The sequence below is a fragment of the Rhipicephalus microplus genome, chromosome 4 (assembly GCF_043290135.1).
Source record: "Rhipicephalus microplus isolate Deutch F79 chromosome 4, USDA_Rmic, whole genome shotgun sequence".
Taxonomy (NCBI): domain Eukaryota; kingdom Metazoa; phylum Arthropoda; class Arachnida; order Ixodida; family Ixodidae; genus Rhipicephalus; species Rhipicephalus microplus.
In genome coordinates this window covers 1,093,044-1,114,088 of record NC_134703.1, presented here as the reverse complement: position 1 = coordinate 1,114,088, position 21,045 = coordinate 1,093,044, and the positions used below count along the sequence as shown (strand labels likewise).

General features: G+C 45.0%; 1 protein-coding gene across 4 annotated transcripts in view; it reads right to left on the bottom strand.

The window, feature by feature from the left end:
- LOC119171892 (kin of IRRE-like protein 2) overlaps positions 1-21,045 on the bottom strand; it is a 309,161-nt gene that overhangs the window by 37,274 nt on the left and 250,842 nt on the right. For all 4 annotated transcript variants that reach the window (XM_037422764.2, XM_037422767.2, XM_037422766.2 and 1 more), the window contains 4 exons: positions 14,785-15,096; positions 11,465-11,812; positions 1,986-2,243; positions 133-235 (listed from right to left, as the gene is read on the bottom strand). In XM_037422764.2, coding sequence (XP_037278661.2) covers positions 133-235; positions 1,986-2,243; positions 11,465-11,812; positions 14,785-15,096 — 1,021 coding nt within the window. The remainder of the gene's footprint in view (positions 1-132; positions 236-1,985; positions 2,244-11,464; positions 11,813-14,784; positions 15,097-21,045) is intronic.

Genomic DNA, 21,045 nt, shown 5'->3' with positions numbered 1-21,045 from the left:
ATTCCAAGAAGTTGAAATGCAGAACTGGTCAGCTAACATTCTATACGCCTGAATTACCGCAAACATGCTAGCCAAAGTTAGTTGTTCAACTCAGCGTTAAACAAGAGCATGCAATGGTAAAAAGAGACTTACTTTGGCACAGGGTTTCCTTCGGCGACACAATGCAACGTCATGACTTCGTCCACATTGAATGTGGCCGGTGACGAAGGGTCCACTTGGATAATCTTCGGCCTGTCTGCTCGTGAGAAAAAAAAACAAGCAATGTTTCAGTAATTATAACAGCGAAGCCTCATTACTGATGTCATTAGGCGTACTAGTTGCGTTAGCAATAAAATAAGCTGCGCAGAAGGCCCAAATTGCTACGAGTGGGAAATATGCCGCCAGGATATGCAATCGCAAATTGAAGCGCTGGATGGCTTATCGCCTGGCAGGAACTATAACTTGACCATAAGTAAACGTTATAGAACCCGAAATAAATTATACGATATAGCACCTGGGTTTATGAACGCAAAATATGTGCACCTCTAGTTATGCCTCTTTTCTTGCGTGAACTGCTGGTAAAGTACGACGTCTTGGTAAATACATCTAGAAAACGAACTCAGGTCGTTTTTGCAGGAGCAACGAAGAAAACACATGTGATCAAGAAGTAAACATAACATTACGTGCCGTTATTGATCTTTCATAAAAACAATACGCTGATAAAACGAAGTAGCCGCGAATTTCGCTATTGTTTTGGCAGCCCTCTCTAACGCGGAAGAACGAACGCCAGATGGCGCAACCCCCACGAGAAGCTCCTGCGTACATCAAGCCTAATGAGATATGCTGGAGAAAAAAAATGTAGATACGAAAAAAAAGTGAGAACGAGTGCCAGCATCACCAGTGTGAGATCCGAGAGCCCACCGAAACCGCATTAGGCACATCACTCTCGTGTAGGTGCATCTACTTTGCCGTGGCATGTTTCCGATAGAGCGAATCCGTGCACCAGACCTTGCACGCAGGAATTATGATATATTCGTTTCATATTAGCTTGGTTACGAACAGGGTAACGTGTTTATTTCGCGTGTTCTCGGCGCAGATGCCTCAGAATAGAATACACAGATACAGGATGGCAGGATCTCAGTGGTGTACATTGTGCTACAAATAAATGCGCCGAGCCACGCGGGAGAAAAAAAAAAGAGTAGTAACATCTTGAACGTTCATGTGTGGTAAACCTTTCATTTCATTTCATATTTTATATATACTGGGATATTACACAACGATAAAGAAGCCATGCGCAAAATGTTTTCGAACACTTTTATATATCAGATTTTTGTTGTATCATCATTGAAATTTGATTGAGCTTTTCTCTCTTAAAATCATTCTTTATTGCATAATTAATGACACAAACAAACAGATGAACAATGTTCATCTTTATGATAAACTTTGACACCGAATTAACACAATCTTACGAAATGCGGTTCGTTCTTGCAATCAACTTTTTTTGCCTCTATGGTCCCGCAAATCGTTGTTTTTTAACACTCTGTGAGTAAACAAGTTTTATTAACTTACCGTGCTTCCAAATTTCAAGACGTGGCAAGGACATAATATTGAGAGTATAGGTAAGATGGTGAGTTGTCGCCCATATTACACGATTAACGAGTACAAGGTATGCGAGGCTGTTCAAGATTTTGCAGCACAGTCAATCAGATTGCTTCTTCAGCCAAAATAGGCTTCATTGTCTATTCTTCTGTATTCTTATACAAAACCTTATTTGCCAATTCCCCTACTTTTCTTGGTAAAAGAATTCAATTTGATAAAAATAATTGTTTTCAGAAAGAGCAAAAAAATCTTTCCTATATTTCAAGACACGTCGTCTAACTTACCCTGTTCTTCGCCAATAAGCCATGGTGGGTAAGCGTCAGACTTTAATATCTACAGTACTAACGTACTCCACGCTTGTGATAAAGATAGACAGGAGGAAAGTTGGATGAGAAGGAAGGACTTACACTTGACGTTGACGGTGACCTGTATCTCGGCGCTCTCTCCGAAGTCGTTCTTGGCCGAGCAGCTGTAGACGCCCGAGTCTGTGCGTTGGATGGAAGGGAAGTGGATGCTGTTGTTGATGTCGTAGATGCTCGACTGTCCCGACTTGCGCCACAGGATGTTCGCCGGAGGATTGGCGTCTGCCACGCAGTTCAGCGTCAGCGAGCCGCCCTCTTCGACCTCCTCGCGAGGGTGACCCTCGTACTTGATCTCCGGAGGGTCTGCGCACACACGGGAAAAGAGTTGTCACTGCACGCACATCTCTTCGCGTTCTAACGTTTTGTGAAAGTTAAATCCGCAATTATAGAGACTTCTATAACGTGTTCTTTGATGGTTCGTTCATGAAGAAGGTCAAGGACGCAATCTATGTAAACGTAAAACAAGATAGTAAGCTTCTAGTGAGCTACATTTCTCCATAGTGGGCCCTTACCATCTTTCCCTCCTTTTTCTACAAAGCCTACTTGACACTCTATCTTATTGTTGTTTTGTTTTTTCGTCTACGTGAGTTTATTGATACGTGGGTTTTAACGTCCCAAAACCACCATATGATTATGAGAGACGCCGTAGTGGAGGGCTCCGGAAATTTCGACCACCTGGGGTTCTTTAACGTGCACCCAAATCTGAGCACATGGGCCTACAACACTTCCGCCTCCATCGGAAATGCAGCCGCCGCAGCCGGGATTCGAACCCGCGACCTGCGGATCAGTAGCCGAGTACCTTAGCCACTAGACCACCGCGGCGGGGCTCGTCTACGTGAGTTACGTCCTTAACTTTTATTCATCATAAAGATTTGTCACTGTATTTGTTTTCGGCATGTTTGAGATCATCAGACACTCAGTCCTTCCATCAGTGTGAGGATGTGTGCTGGCGGAGTTGTGACATATGATTGGTCTTCCGTAGTCAATATTGCTGTACTGAATTTATTTACTATCACTGCCGACTACAATGAGAGAATAAACAAGCATATGCACACAAAAATCCCAGTTATTCTGTTGTCCATGGCGCATACCGTCTGATCCATGCGAATGAAAGTGGCCAAACACTGGCCAAACACTGAAATTCCATATAGTATACAACAACACCATTGTTTCGAAATTACAAAGATGGCATGCCGTTTGTTGTTTATGCAAGTGGGCTCATCTTCGAGGCAAATATCTCACCCGTGTTTTGAAAGCAGACAATGCAGACACCCAAATGGCAATAATAACGTCGGTATGACCAGCATAGATTTGACGTTAACGTGTCGGTACATAAAGAAAGAACACCCAGAGAACAGTGAAGGTATTGATATCGCATACAAATATATATTTTTTTGCAAGAATGTACGCAACCTGGACTTGTCTGTGCGTGGCGCTGTTACATTTTCATATCAAAATTAATTCAACTCTTGTGAACTAGAAGCTTTTGAAGTTTTCCGTGTTTCATTTCCCGCAAAACCAGATTCGCTCTCCGGCACGATTCTGATTCAGATGTTCGTTTTCGGCCCACGCTTCTGTAAAACTGAGAAAGAGAGCTGCGGGCAACAAAGAGCGCGCATCCATTGTATACGAAAAATGCCCGCAGCGCGTTGTTTATGGGCGCGTGACAACGGGGGAAACGAAGAAAGAGGTCTTTCTTTCCGTTGTGCTACCGCATAGAAACCCTGAGGCGTTCGTGATATGGACCTGTAGTTTTCATGCAACGCGGCGGCATGAAGAGACGCATACAATAGCGACCGGGATGCTTTTTTCCGCTTCGCTCTTTAACATACGCCCGTACTAGTTTCGCGCGCTTTCTTCGGAGTAAGTTGTATGTCCCTTATCTGTCGGAACCAAGGAAGAGCTAGGCGTGTGACTAAGAAGCCCAGATAAGGTGGAACAGTTCCCGCTTGTAACCGCCCAGCCACAAAGAAGTGCGTTCGGGAAGGTGGGACATGAAGTATAGTACGCAAGGAGAAGTATTTCTACACAAGCAGATTCGCTTACGCATACTAGGAAACGATAACAAAGCTTTGGTTGTATTCGGCGCTTTGTGTAGCCTGTGATACGATACGGACAATACATACAGCTCGTGGGAAAGACAGTTCGCAAAAGCACTGCCCCTAAATTTAGTCAGAGATAAGAATGTCGAACTTCTATTGATGCTGCAATCGTCGGTCATTTATTGACATGAGCTTTTTTCCTTTAGTTTTAATCTTTTAGCAAAAACAGTGACCCCACTGGACTACGTAATGAAGTTTAGTAGTCAGCAATGCCATTAGAGCACCTCTTGAATCTTATCGTCGTACGGTAAGCACTAAAATGCGTCCTGTCAGGGTTGTGTGTGTGTTTTTTTTAATTTGCTAGAGATGCACCAAACAGCCCCAATTCACGTGTTATTTTTTTTTTCGTATAAATGCCGCCGCAGTGGGCGAGAAAATAACGTGTCAATTTGAGCCAACGCCGTAGCCCATATTGGAGCAAGCGAATCGGTAGTTCTAGACAAACATTATTATGAAAGCTCAACTCCCAATCCACAATTTTACCCATTAAGGCAGCCCCACCATAGTGGTCTAGTGGCTAAGGTACTCGGCTGCTGAGCCGAAGGTCGCGAGATCAAATCCCGGCTGCGCCTTCGATGGAGGCGGAAATGTTGTAGGCCCATGTGCTCAGATTTGGGTGGACGGTAAAGAACCCCAGGTGGTCGAAATTTCCGGAGCCCTCCACTACGGCGTCTCTCATAATCATATAGTGGTTTTGGGAAGTTAAACTCCACAACTCAATCAATCAATTACCCATTAACGCAACCATACGGAGGTCTAAAATGTTGGAAGATAAAGCTGAAATTCTGGACAAGAATACTAGGCAGCTGTCGATAAGAGACACGTTGGAAATAAGAGAGGGACAGGCTGTGCCTCGCATACCGAGTATAAATAGCTTTAACGGCTCTTTTGTAGCGTTAGCTACACTGGCCTCGCTGAGCCAATTTCGCGTGGCACTGGCCTGCGCATGCGCAATGATACTCCACCACCACCGCGCGCGGCTTGCCGCTGGTGTGCGCGCAATTCGATGCGCTGCGCAGACGATCAGTGGTGTCACGCACCGGAGCCGGCACCTCCCTCGCACTCGGCCGCGGCCGCGCGCGACTCGCCGCCGCCGGTGTGCGTTTTCCAGAGGAGTGCCGTCATCGCCTTGGTAGACATATGGACGCCGACGCGCGCGCCTTCCCTGTGCAGTCGCCATCTGACACTGCGCTGGAGCCGCTTGATAGCGCCTCTGACTGGCGTTTGCCACTGTGGTATAGCCATGGAGAAGGAGAATGCAAATGCTGCTCAACGGTGCAGTAGAGCGGAGAAGCTTAACTCATCGGATCCCGAAGTAGTTGCCCCGCAAAATAAATATACGTGTGTCATTGCAGCAGCAGTAAGCATGATAATCAAGCTAATCCTAGACACTTTGGAAAGCTAAGAATAATCAGCTGAACCTTTGCTAACGCTACGTAAATCCTGGCATAGCTGAGCCACTGCCATTTCTTTATTTTTTTTTCGAGTAACTTTTGCTGGTAATTCTGATTTAGCATTTCAACGGCCTACACTGCTGCTTACAAATGCAATGATACTGTGGCTGTGGACCATCAGTTTCCTGCTGTTCTTCAACTAGAAAAATTAGAACCTGAATCTATTTGCATGGTATGTCTCTTTATGAGTCACTGTTGATAGCGAACTCGTATTTTTTTCAATTAGTACACAAGGGCATCGTGTTCAAATTTGAAGATAACGTGACGCCTTCACCTCGTTCAAGTTTCGCTCAAGTCGCTGAGTGACCTTGTGCTCATGAAATTCCGAGAGTACTCAACATTTAAAAATCGCAGCTTTTTTTAAAAAATAATGTTTACTTTTCCAAGTTGTTTGTTGAAGGAAAAAAAGATAATCACCACTAAAAATGTCACGAATCAGTTTTTATTAACAATGAGCGGTAGTGCATGTTGGTAGTTGTTAAACAACTTGACAAATTATAAAGGCACTATGTCATCAATACAAATCACTCTTTTTGTTTCTATTTCAAGTCGTTAAAAATAACCAAGTGATATATTTCGGAAGAAAACAGCTAAAGAAGACAATACCATTGCACTCATACCGCGTCATGGTGGCTCTGTTCTCTCATAATGCAAACTTATGGAAAGCTATCGAAAGATAAGGAAACTCTTGACTTCTCAGTAAAAAAATAAAACACTATTTGAGTGCTTCAAAGGAAATGAAGATCTGTGGAGGTAAGCGCCTTTCGCTTGAACTACTCGCACAGCAAACATTCTGCCTCTACCGAGACATGTTTCGCTAGTGTGAGACATCATTACAAACACCTGGTACTTATAACGAAGCCTGTCTGTAAAACATTTGTACGAAGAAACAACGATCTCAGTGGAAAGTCTATGTGCCATTTGCATGTACTAATTCATTACGGTAGCGTATAGCAATACTTACGCCACGCAATATTTCTGCCATAACAGCCCGCCCACCTTCATATCAAATGACCGGATAAATAAAAATGAAGCAAAGAAGGACGAATTACCATGGTAACAAAAAAAGTCTATTCACATCGCAGGCGCTCGAAGCGACGAGCGCATGAGAGCGAGGCAAAAACAAAGGCGTTGAAGTTAGAGTAAAAATATATGCAAAGAAGCACGCGACGTGCTACACGCAGTGCGCAGAACGAGAAGCTCCCGCGTCAGCTGCAGTTTACCGTGAAGTTTCTCCTGGGAGCTTCTTCTTCATACCGCGCCAGCATCATTAATTAGGCGGCGCAATGCCGAGTACTCGGGAAGACAGCGAAAAGCAATGATGCGCTGTCAACAAGCGGCACCCACTTCTTTCACGCGAACACGCTCCTTAAGTACAAAGAGTACAAAGAGCGAGAGGGACGGCTCGAACGAGTGCGAAGAGAAAGCGGTATAGCGTCGTCCTTGCGGGAAATGGCAAACCCTAGAGTATTTCGAAAGCTAGCACAAGTGGGCCCACTTGTATAGCAGCCAAACGATGCTGATATAGAATGTCGTGGCTGCGAAAACAAGCCCTGGTTCGAGATGTAGACGTGGCGTTGCTCTTGATACGAAGTATTCTTTGCCTCATTCCCGTGAAGAATTATTGCTGGTTCTCGCCTCGTGCACGGCCTTCTTCAAATGAAGCGTGCGGCGAGTCGTGGAACCAAACTTTTGCTTTTCGTCACACTAGCAACAGCAAACTATAATTGATAGTAAGACATATGTCGTAACACTGATTCGCGAAGGGCGTTATGCTTGCGTGGTCTTCACCAACGGTGTTCTTTTTATTATGCCGAATCATTCATTGGTTCCCGAGATAACGAAAACGGAGGGAAGTCTGGCGCAGCAATTCTTCGTATAAAGTAGGTCAGGGGGTGCATAGCACATTCACTTCTCTGTACACATGCACCACAAAAGTTCTACTTTTAGAAACGCTGAAGACAAAAAACACTCGTTGAATAAGTACAGTCCACTGCAAACATTTACAGACCACTCGAGCGCGTGGCCGAAAGCGTCTTCGCGACATTTCCGCTACGTCAGCGGCAGTAGACAGCACCACAGCACCCGAAAAGCATCCATCCCTCACTCTATAGCCCGTATCTTTTCTGACTGGGCACAAATAATTTTCGCTTTTCACTTTTTAACGCGACACAATTTTTGGCACCTGCGTCGACGTGCTTTTGCCTCGATAGCAGTGCATGAGCAGAACTGTTATCAGTCGCAATCTTTATCACAAAGTGACACCTAGCCAACGAAACGCCGTTTAAAGCACGCCATGACAGCTTTTCTCTTGCTACTTAAACAGCTATGCGACGGTCATACTACACATAAGCGCTACGCGTGAAAACTGCGAACTAACATTGCGCTACGATGCAGTATAAAATTTAAAGGCCCTTCAATAACAAAAATAACTGTTGCCAGCCAAGTACTGCCGTCAACGGTAGATGGCGCATCGCTAAGTGGCGCGGACAGGCCATTTGGCATACATGTACTGCATATGCTACCTTTAGGTAGTAGAGTTGCGCCTCTGATAGAACTTGCCGCTCGCGCACCCATTTGCCAAGCGCGCTCACGTGCACATGTCCTCATTTTGAGGGAAAGCCAACTTCACGGCCAGGTGGCTGCTGGCGACCACTGGCGCCACCACCACCACCGCCCAAGCAGTCCGGTGAAGCTGATTGATAAGTGGGGTTTAACGTCCCAAAACCACCATATGATTATGAGAGACGCCGTAGTGGAGGGCTCCGAAAATTTTCACCACATCGGGTTCTTTAACGTGCACTTAAATCTGAGCAAACAGGCCTACAACATTTCCGCCCTTATCGGAAATACAGCCGTCACCACGGCGATTTGATCCCGCAACCTGCGGGTCAGCAGCCGAGTACCTTGACCACCACTGCGGGGCACAAAGCCGATGAGCCAGGTCGGCTTATTCATTCGGAAAGGGTGGTTTTCCTGGATGATATGGCCGCCTACCTAAAGGCAACATATACAGTTACTCTAATTTGACGTGCGCTCGCGTGGTATGCAAACGTTTGTGGTCGACTGTAGACATGTTGCAAAAGGCCGCACTTATAACGCCGCAATTTTGCTGAGAACGGTAAACTTGCAAAGTCCGACACCTGGCTGAAGCCATAGCGACAGAGTTTGGACGAATCCGTCATTCCAGTACTGGCTGAACTGCCGTCTTTGGTAATCCCGTAGAAAATAGTGCGAAAGAGCCCTGAGGTAATACTCTAAAACTTCTGTTCATTTGATATGTCGGTTCATAGAGTAAGCAAAGGAAAAAAATTTCTGGGTTGCACACCCATTGTTCTTTTTCACTTATTTTCTGCCCCTATAATGTTCACAGAAAGCTTTTCGTTTGGGCTGTATCGTGTTAAAAATATAGCACTCGTCTTACATGTTACGCACGCACACACACACACACACGAACGCACGCACACAGAAATAAACTTAGCCATAACGTATATGTAAGGTTTCGTGTGGCGCCTCTACCTAAACCGTACTCCCAAAATATTTTCCGCGTAGTTCTAGGACTGCGCAGCGATCAATGTCAGGGATGATACGACAAGACAGAAATCACCAGAAATCAGAGAAGTAGCAGCAGAAACAACAAAACCGACATCACGATCAGGGGCACTGCGACGGCCTACACACAACAAAAAACGAAGACACAACGTAAAGTGAAGCTGTCGATAAAAGCGCAGACTTGGTAACAAAAGCAGAAACGAGTGTGCCTTGCGGCATAACGAAGAAAACTTGGCGTATTACTAAACCGTATACCCACAGCACGTAGTAAGCAGAAGAAGACAAGTAGGTGAAGCGAAAAAAAAAACAAAGCAGAATCACGAAAGGAAATGACAAAGGTTTGCTAGCAAGTTTAATCCAGACAACCATGTTCTTTCAGTTTTTTCATGACGGTGAGAGGAAATTGAATCTGCTATCATTACAATGCTTTACGCCCCCTTTATCCTGTTTATTTTCGAACCTCACCGTTGAATATACGAAGGGTAAGCTCAGACGTTTCTCGGCCCTTCGATATGTCTGTTGAGTTTCTTCTCGTACGAAATATTCTATTCTCATCGCAAAATGGCGTCAAGGTTTCTGCAACGAAGCCGGTAGGGTTCGGTATGGTGTTTCAGCACAAACTGACATTCTAGACAACTTAAACAGATATTCAACATGCCGAAGCTGCGGATTAGCTCCCGATATGCGCAGTAGGGAAAAGTTCTTGACAAACTTAACAACCATTGATTTTGCACAATCAAAGTTCGGCAACGCTAGTGTGAATTTATACGGCTGCTAACGAAATGCCTCCGTGACAACAAGGAAGTGAACGTATCAGATCGTATTCAGCACGAGAATGCTCTTGCTGACGAGCCGCCATGGTGCATATGTAGACAGCCACCATTCGAAAGTTCACCACCATCATCTGTTCTTAAGCGCTCCTTGCGACTCCTTGTAAAGGTGGCTGAAGGAGGATTTCAAGCCCGGAGAATTCCTCATAGTTTGACGAATTGGGCGTCGTTATTGGTAATTTCAGGCAGAATCGCCAGTTGAATATATATATATATATATATATATATATATATATATATATATATATATATATATATATATATATATATATATATATATATATATATATATATATATATATATATATATTTATATATATATATTCAGTTAGTGTTTTGCGTCAAAATTTTGATTAAGGTGTTTATGCCGCGGTAAAGAACTAGCATCTAACGTCAGAGATTTGTGTACAGCCTTTTGGCAAGTACTAACACCTACACCAACTGTTTTACTGCCAGCGTCCCCGGCGCGGCGTAGCTCAACGTGGTAAGCAACTATAGCAGCGGTCACTGAAATGAAATACCTACGAACACAACCAAATCTGCCATACAAAACCACTCCTAGGCAACCAACAGCATGTGAATAATCATTAAGTGACAAACAGTGGAGCTAGTTAAACCTGCATAAATATTGACCCGTTGTGCAGAAGCGACTTTCAAAGGAACTGTCATCAACACGTGATTTTCACCCATGTTTGCTTATTCAGATAAAATGAAACGATAGTGAAATATAATTTGAATAAATATAGAGTGGCTGAATGCTGCGTGAAGTACTACCGAGAATGTATGCAAAAGCTTAAATGTCGGATTTGCCTCAGCACAATACTAAAAGGCATTAGACCACGCAGCGATATGAAAACTGCATTGCATTTTACTGTAAATTTGCTAAATAAGCGTTTCAAAGCGCAGCTCTCATGAAGGCACCCGTTACAGCATTCAGTGGCATTTCCAATGGCATTGGCGGCGTCGGTGTAACAGATAGAGCAACTAGGAAGAAAGTGAGCGAACGAGGACAAAAGGGAGCCACCGCAGCAGTGGCTACATGGTTATAGAGCGTCCGCTTCCGATGCGGGAGGTGCCGGGTTCTATTCCCAGTGCCGACCGCAACACCACCGGTTTTACCCAATGGGTAGAGGAGTACACCAACCTGGCGCTTGGTTGTTTCTGGGTGCTCATCTCAAAATCTAACCCTATAACGTTTAGCGAAGGCCTCTAAGCGTACGTTAACCCATCGCAGCGTTGGTGAAATAGTCGAGCATCCGCCGCTGCTGTGGGAGGCAGAGAATTGCTGTCACCAGGTACCTATACTGGTTAAATAGGTACAAGCGCACTTCGGGCCTGGTGCTCGGCCGAACAAAGTTACAGTCGCTAGGGAGGGCACCCACCCGGTAGGAAATTGGCGGCATGGAACCGCCAAACCTACAATTCAGGTAATCGTTTTTTTTTTCACGTAATGACTTAAAGAACGCTCGAAGAAATCGAAGCGCCGTAAGTGTTAAAAAGCTATTCTCTCTTTGTTTTGGCCCCATTCAAAAAAGGTACAACTCCGCAACAAGCACGACATTCACGAATAAGGCCGAGACACTCACACATGACGTCGAGGATGACGCTGACGTCCCTGTGTCCTGGCCCGCCAGACGGGTCCTCGTAGGCTCCGTGGTAGGCGACGCATCGCAGCTCCCGACCGTTGTGCTCCTTGATGAATGTGTAGTCAAGCACGGACAGGGCCTGCCACGTACCGCGCTTCTCGACGTCAGTCTGGTTAGTCTGGTTGGCCAGGGCGGTGATGTCCTGGCCGTCCAGCTGCCAGCGAAGCGACGCTGGCGGGTTCCCCTTGCGCGACACGCACTGGAACCTCCGCAGGTCGCCTGCCTTGGTCTTGAACTGACCGCTCAGTGGCTGGGTGCCTTCCTCTAGCCGTGGGGGGTGCGGCTTCTCTGCAAGGCGAAAAGTAAGCACCTCAGTACTGCGAAAATATGGCCTTCGCATTGTGACTGCTCCTGTCAGAAGGAAGGAAGGAATAAACTTCATTGTTCAAAATGGTACAGCGGTGCATGTTCTGCTTGTACTCTAGGTGGAAGGATGATTACTTTTTTTTAGTCTGATATTTTCAGCCACCCAGTAGCTCTGCAATCGCACCATCTTAAGCCTAAAGCCCGTGGGCATTTGCCCATTACACGTCACGGCACATTTTATCATTACTACGTTTTGGGTCGTACTTGACAAGTTTATTCCTCCAGACGACTAAACATACAAACAAAAGCTTCAGGGTATGTTTAGAAGTTTGTTTGAACCTAAGCCAGCGCATGACACCACTGCCCTCCCCCCCCCTTTCCTGGCTGATCTGGCGAATTGATTGATTTATATGTGGGGTTTAACGTCCCAAAACCATGATATGATTATGAGAGACGCCGTAGTGGAGGGCTCCGGAAATTTAGAACACCTTGGGTTCTTTAACGTGCACGCAAATCTGAGCACACGGGCCTCCTTCATTTCCGCCTCCATCAGAAATGCAGCCACCGCAGCCGGGATTCGAACCCACGACCTTCGGGCCAGCAGCCGAGTACCTTAGCCACTAGACCACCGCGGCGGGGCGGCTGATCTGGCAAAGACAAAAATTAAGCAATGGCGTGCTTCTCATGAAGGCCTCTTCTCGGGGTTACCGGTCGCAAGTAAGTAAATCTTTCAATGCAGCATCAGTAGTCCTTGGTAACCATTAATTTCAAACACGCGTAAACATACCCCTGATTATTAAAACATTTCGTGAACCAGCAGACTGAGTCAACAACAGCCTGATCCTCATCCTCTTCCGTGCGCACGCCTATGTGTTGGTTGATTATATCACCTTAAAGGGCGCCCTGCGACACTTTCTGAGCATGGTCAGAAAACACTGCCGATCGATTGTAGATGCTTTCGACAACACGAGAGTCAAATATTGTAGCAAATTACGTGACCTTTAATTCACAATAAATTATCTAATTATGCTAAAAATCGCTTTCTCTTCTCTCGACGATTCACGTTACATGCCTAAAAATCACACGTCAATGAGCCATTTGTCAAGCCTTAGCTGATTTGAACATGACACCCTCACTCAATACAGAGATCACCGCGGCAGGCCGCTACTTGTTCACGCGTGCGCGCGCAATCACACAGAAAAAGTCGCGCATTAAAAAAAAAGTGCTCAAGGTCGCGAAGCGTGCGTGACGTTTTTCTGCGGCCCTGCCATCCCTCCCTGCTTAGCTTCCAGCGCTTTCGTCGGTACGAGGGAAGAGAGAATGCAATTGCAGCATGCCCAACTCCACTCGCACTGGACGGATTCTTAAAATTTTCGCGGCGTTGAATTCGCGAGGAAGTAAGTTCTTCCAGTGAATTCATTCCATGGCTACTTGAAAAAAGTGTTTCAGGGCCCCTTTAAGCCATTTACAGAAGTGCATCGCTACGCTATGCAAACGTGTATTTGTGTGGCAGCTGCTGAAACATTGCTTTTCAATAAAGCTCGCTTGTAATAACTGTAATCTCACCTGCCGTGAAGGAAAGAGCCCGGCAGAATTGTCACATAACAGTATTTCTGTGCATGTGGGATCTCCTACAAGAAAGTTTGTGATGTCAACCAGGCATACCGTGTACGTACCTACTGCTTACGTGGTACAAATATTAACAGCTTGCTTTCCATGAACGCTTCAGCAGATGCGCTTTCAGTGTTTCCTAATGGAGAATCCATGTACTACTGAACATAGTGAGTGCCTTCTTTCTGCACCCTTTGACACGTGGTAGCAGTTTTTACGCAACTGGAAAGGAAACGTGACCGTTGGCTCTTTTCTGTGAGAGCCACCGTCTGAAGGAATTAACAAAATATTTATCAAAGGTCTGTTTTTCTTTTCGACAAAAGCTCAATGACAACCAACAGGTAATGAAGACAAAAGAGGTAAAGGGCAAGTTATTCGTAGCATATTAAATGTACTTTAATGGTTATGATATGAAAAGGAAGAAATTAACATCAGAAAAATAATAACTTCGCCACCGGCACCAACCTGCAAGTTATGGATACGCGTTTGATGCTCAATCACTGCAGCTCAATTGGTAGAGATCAGACGCGCTTTCCGAAAGTTGCAGGCTCGGTGCCTATCTACGACGTGTTGTCTGTTCACGCACGCTAAACTATTTACATTTTAATTATAATTACAAAATTATAATTACAAATTACAAATTATAATTACCTTAAAAATGAATACGTACCTGGATTTATTGCAAAAAAAGTATTTTTAAAATGAAGCAGTAGTAATACCGCAAAGAAAATCATGCCATCTTCGTAATCGTGGTTCCAAGCCTAAAGTCAGAGCGGAGCTGGGCAGCCGGCTTTGTTTCTCTTCTCTTCTCTATATATTTCTGCCTCTCTTTCCTTTTGTTCTTTTAATTTCAGATTTTGCTGCGCTTTTTTTACTTGTACTTACTTACTTTTTTCTTTTTTTCCTTACTCTGTATTTCACGTTTGGTCCATCTTTCGATTTTGATACGAGGTTTGTGTTGTTGTGTTTCCTAGGACAAAGTAGTAATGTCCACGCTTAATATCGTCATCAAGACGCTCGAAGAACAAGAAGACTGCTATCTGGCACGAGCGTGCTCAGTATGCTATAGTTGGCTGTGCCACATGCAGTTTTGCCCGCGTTAACATCATCATCAATGAGCTCAAAGAACGACGAAGACGACTTACGCCATTATTGTGATCAAAACGCTAGAAGAACAACAGGAAGAATATTCTGTTTGACGCGAGCTTGCACTCAATATGCAACAGCTGCCTATGCCACAAGTGGGTTTGCCTGCGTTACGCCGAGCGAATACGACCGGATACGACAGCATACAACAGCCTGGTCACAGAAAGTGCTCGGCACTTGAAAACCGAAAGCCTTACCTCTCACAACAAGGTTCGCGGCGTTAGAGTTGAGCGCCGCATCCTCCAGAGATGCCCTGGTGACCTGGCACTGCCAGGAGCCGTCGTCCTCGTCCAAGTTGACCTTGCGAATGAGCACCGAACAGTCGCCGTCCTGCGGCTCTCGCTCGAAGTCGTACTTGTCCGGTATCTTGCCTACGGCGTGGCCATTCTTCAGCCACACGCACTCGCCTCGTCGGTTTCGCACCTGACACTGCAACCGCACTTCGGTTCCAGGGTTGACCTCGGCGTCAGAAGGCGTCTTCTCGAACTCTTGCACGCCCGATACGATACCTGTTGAAAAAAGAGAAGAAAAAAACGAGCCGACTGAAGACCTAACCGAAACGTGGGAGGCGAAGCTCGCCCTCGAGGACCTGGAAAATCAACAACAACTCGTCGCCAGAGCCAAGAGGGCAGTAGAAGCCAGAGGGTTCCTGGACTAAGGAGCCCTCCTACCTAAGGGTGACACCGGGCATTGCTCGGGGCACTGTTTCAAAATAAACGTTTGCTCCTCTCTCTCTCTCTCTCTCTCTCTCTCTCTCAAACGAGCCGACTGTTTGATCCGAGAAAAAACTGGATGAAAAGGTAGATGTTCTAGACGTAGCACAGCTACTTTAAAGGGAGAGCTTGTAAAGTGGGCTCTGTGTGAATTACCGAGCATGAAACACAAACCTTCACATTCATCAATGTAGGCGCTTGAACTACTCTGTGAGGTATGTACGTAGGCGTGCAACGTAATGATAACAACGAGTTGCGTTGCACACCCACGCATAGTCTCTGATCCGAATGCATTTGACTCGTTAGTTCTTACCTGTGTCAGTCAGGGATGCGCGGGTGCATATATAAGAAGTATTGTTGCTAAAATAAAATTGTTTGCAAGTGTAGCTAGCGTCGTGCCTTTCTTGTGTCTTTTTTTTTCGTCAAAGTGCACTACTTCACCCTACACGATGTCATGAAGAACGCGGACAACAGATATAGTCACACCCCAAAACATAAGTAAATACCTCTAAGTTCGAGGCAAAGAGATTTTACAGTTGCTATCCAGAGGTTTTCGGTAGACTACGGCGAACACGAATGCGTTCGAAAGTTTAGCCTCACAGACCACCCGCTAAGTGCCATTTTGGTCTTTTCTATGCACCTGTACCTTGACCTGTGGCCTATGGCATTTCTTTTTTCACCACAAATCTTGGAAAGTCACCATCAATGAGCGTAAGTTATTAGAAAATTCTTTTAGAACAACAAAGCAAATGAAGCGTAAATACCTGAACTGAGAATTCTTAACATCAAACCACCCACGCTGTCGTTCTCTTGTTTCTAGCTTTCAGAGCTTTCAGCTTTGGTTTACAATGGTAGGATGCTGTGCACGCTGTGCATGAAAGCTCTGTTTTTTTTTATGTGTGATCCAGTTTTCACTGATTGTTTGCATTGTACACCATTCTTTGTAAATAATCCTACACATAAACATCTACTGTTAACTGCTACCTCTATTCGTTTATTCTCACCCCGCCTACCATACGCGAGCTATTCGCTAACGGGATAACCAGATAACATCACTATAACAAGCATCTGAATCCAGTTGAAAAGAGTATAAGCACCCATTTATCACCAGCATACGGCCATCTTCTGATGCCAAACAGGGAGTTTTAGAAAGTAAACAGCATCATTGAAGAAATCTTGCTGCTCTATAAATCAAGCGCTATAAATAAATCTGGAATGAGCGCATTGTGAGCCAACAAGCAAACGAAAAACTTGATTTTAGTTCTCGTAAAACACACACACACACACACACACGCACACACACACGCGCGCGCGCACAAACACACACACACACATACACGCGCGCGCGCACGCACGCATACACACGCACACACGCAAGCACGCACACACACACACACACGCACACACACACGCACGCACACACACACGCACGCAAACGCACACACACACACATACGCACGCACACACACGCACATACACACACGCACACACGCACACACGCACACACACACACACACGCACGCACAGACAAACTTCCTAGCTTCATTTTTAACTTGCATGCTTACAAGACAAGAAATGCCCATAAAAGCTTAACGTCGCTAACAAATGGCTTTTTAATTACAACGACCACTGTTAGCAGCATTAATTTCCCTCGAGTCAAAGTGAGAATGCGATTAAAAGAAAGAAGACGTGCATGCTCAATTGCAAACAGCACTCATGATGTTTGTTTCTTTTTTGTACAGTTTGTTTGCTTTGCTCTGTCGAGTATAAACATGCGTGTTCAAACGTAAGGGCGCAACCAAAAATTCTTTCGCTGCGCTTCAATCGTTCTTTTACTTGGTGCTTCGTGCTTCTTTTTTCGTCCACTCATTGTTTCAGAACAAAGTATGAGCATACAATTTTCAGTTTATTTTCCCGCTATCCCATGATCATAGTGCACCAAAAACTTCTGCAACGTCTTTTTTGAAGCAATGAACTTACATGGCTTTTGAGTTAAGAAGTTTTAGGGGTTTAGCGAGACCTGACGATACATGGCGAGACCCTTTCGGCGTTGGTGCCAGCAAGAATGATGAAAAAAAGCTTCGTAAATACAAGTTGGGCTAAAGTCACGTGATACCGAAGTGAATGTGTGTTTTGACGGTGTACCAAAAGACACATGACCCCAATGTAACCTGATGTCATGATGAGACGTCGTGTGGCACTACAAATTTTGGTGGTATCTGATGCCGTCAGTGACGTCACCGTGCAACGTCATCATTGCGTCACATATCACAACAATTCGTTAAGCCGCACAATGTACCGTGAAAACTTAATCGCACGACATTGTCGCTTGGTCCAAAGCGAACCGATCACAGAGGCTTTGATTTGCAAAAGCATGTCAGGTGCAGGAAGCTAGTCACTTACCTGATCACGGAGGCCGTACTAAACGACGTTAGGTGCAGCGAGATTTAAAGGGGGGAGGGGCTACCAATACAACAGACTCACGTGCAAAGTAAGATGGGCGAAAAAGATAAATTTCGCCCAGCAGTCATTAGGAAAACACATAAACAACCGAACGATTTTATATCTTTAGTAGCTACACAGCCAATTAACTCCAGCAAGAACTTTCCTCGGTCACGCTTTGCCAATGACAAAATAGCTTCCTCTTTTCTTCATTTGAAATGCGAAGATGTTCCCCGCCTCTACGTTTATCTCCGTCGCTAAAGGCTAACTAATTACGTGGCTTACGGCAGGAAATGAATTCAGGTCATCCGAGACTTCGAAGCAGAAGGCGAATTCCCGGATGAGCATAAAATGGAACTGCGAACGGAGTCACTGTCAAAAAGGGCGTTTGTTCTCCCGCTAATTAAAAAGAGCGTACCGTCGTTTTGTTCGTACCTTGTCGTTTTGCTCGTATTTCGCGAGCAGCTAATCTAGTATCGTAAACGCTGGATAGAAAGACTTGTCTTTTATTTAGTTCGAACAGCTCCGAGGTCCAAGTACAATAGTTTAGCGCGTTTATTTGGGAGACTTTTGCACCTTACGTATTTCTGGGACAGAAAGCTCAAATCAACGAGTAATGTGTCAGAAATGCTGGAACCCTCAATCCGTGACAGTCACTGCTGCCTGCCGATGGTAGGACTGGTACTCCACAATTTACATAAAAAACAGCTTGTTGTTGCGATAGCATTCTCATGGCGCATTTTTGCCGTGGTCGTCATGTTCAGTATAACATTTAAACTATAACATGCCGGGGCAACGCAACAATGAGAGATGGCTTGCGTGGCTTGGGCAAAAATGCTTACTTGGACATGTCTGGCGTGGTCACCTGTGGTCGCAGGCGCCGTGCCTTTGGAGGAGTCAGCTGACGAACTACACACGTGTACATGCTATGCTCCCATCGCAAAGCTTGCGCTGAAGCCATCAACAGCTCGAGAGCTGTTTCTCTTTTTGTCACGGTAGCACTCCTTATGTTCAGTTAGGCTCATTACGCCAGATCACAGGCTGAAAGAATGAGGTGCTAGCCTTGCTACGTATAGCATTCCTTTTTTTTCTTTTTTATGGCATTCAATTCTTAGCGCTGGTAATGAAACTGTGTTTTTCCCAGTTAAATGGCAGTTGCACGAATGGCAGTTGCATGAAAATATTACATAAAATGAGAAATCACGTGAAACAACCTCTAATAAGAGTTTCTCCAAGTCACCTCGTGCTAAAGTTTTCAAACTTTTGTTTCCTCAGTCCCTTTGATTAGCAGGGCGAGCATAAACATTTACATAATGTACACGCATGTTCTCTCACTACGCTTTTACACATTTTCATCGCATGAAGAAACAATATTCTTGCTATCTGTCTGTGACGTTGCCTTTCATGAAAGTGAAGGCAGTCTCACTCTTATAATAACAAAAAGAAACACGCTAATCTGAAGTCCTCCTCGATTGTATTTGTCTGCCAATACATAGGCTACTACTGGTTATCTTGGGGATCATGTATTCAACGACGTGAGTAGGGAAGTTTAGCAAAATACACCTATTACTATTTACTGGACATTTGGCTAAATCCGTCTCGTGCATTGCATTAACTTCCAGAAGGGTTCGTGTCGTGTGTGCATTAACTTGTCCACGCATTTTATATGACGCGTACAATGAACGAGTGAAACAAAAAACCTCGTAGACCAGATATACGTGCGTGTAGGCTTTGCGGCAGTTCACTGACCGCCATAAGCCGACCGACGACTCCAGTTTGCGTAAAGGCCCTGGCATGTTGATAGCACTCCATATGTTAACGGCAAGTGTTTTCTCGTAATACGACTCAATAATGCATACAGTTGACTGAAATCCACAACGTATTTTGAAAGTCTCGAAGAAAAGTACTCAAGTGTAAATTATTTGTGCTCCTAAGCGTGTGGTACGGTGGAAGAAAAGTCTTTCTGTAGATTTTAGGCTGATATGTCAAAACAAAACTTCACAGAAGCATAGTTAGCATAGTGAGAGAAGACTAAAACGTCGTGGCTGCGGTCGTAGTTCTAAGGTAAAGATACAATACAACTACGAAGAAACGACAAACAGGCACGTCAAACAGCTAGAATTAACATAACCAGCCTGACAATATTTAACAACAGCAACGTTCTAAAGCAAGTGGCACTTTCCCAGATAATTCAGATTACTTGCAAGGTATTTTCGAGCATAAGTAGACTATTAACTCACTCATTTTCTACAACACATTGAGCTTAGAACGTGAGACGGCTTTCAGCTCTCCCATAGTACAGTATCTACTACTGTAAATCGTTAACCACTTCTTCTAAACACACAGAGGTATATTCTCTTATGCACTTCGACAAATACTGTTGTGATAAAACCTGCTGAATTATGGGGTTTAAAGGTTCTAAGCGACTCATGTAATCAGAGGCACCGGAGTGTAGGCGTCAGAAAAATAGAAACCACTTATGTTTTTTTTTTTTTTGGCAGGAACTAAAATTACGAAGTACGCGGTCCTCTGGCATTTCTCCTCAATCTAAATGAGACCCCCAAAGCCATATTGCACACGCGTCTTTCGGGTCAGCACCCGAGTGTAATAATCTTTGTGACACTACGGCGTCTCTCGAAATGAAAGTATGTGTTCTATTTTTAGATGTAATAATTATTGTCTGGGTAAATTCCCAAGTCACGATATGACTACAAGGTACGCTGTAGCAGAGGGCTACGGGAATTTACATTATACGGGTTCTTCAACGTGGACATAACTGCAGGCATGTGGGCCCTTAGCATTTTGTAACCGTCGAAAAATGGCTGCCATGGCCGGGATTCGAACCCACGCTCTTCGGGTCAGCAGTCAATTATTATAACTGCTAGACCACCATGGCAGGTCAAACGTTCAATTTGGAAAATAAACGAGAATAGGACGAGAAATAAATGTAAACTCATAGAAAAACACGTCCGTCCAAGCAAACGAGACACGGCAGGGAAAGAGACAATCGGATGCCTGGGGACATATTGTGCCGCCAACGGCGAAGGAAGCAACGAGCACCTGCCATCACTAGCGATTGCAGCCGCCGCCAATCAAAGCGCATCCAGCGGAAAGGGACTCGGCGGAGCAGAAAATCGACACGCAACGCGGCCGTGATCACCGCTGAAGTCTGCGGCGAGATGTAGACAGCGGCAATATCGCCAGCCACGGAAGACAAGGTAAAGTCAACATCAGAAAAAATGGCACTACGTCTTTACAGATGAAGATAAAAACTAGACAGGAACGGCAACGGAAGCACCTGTG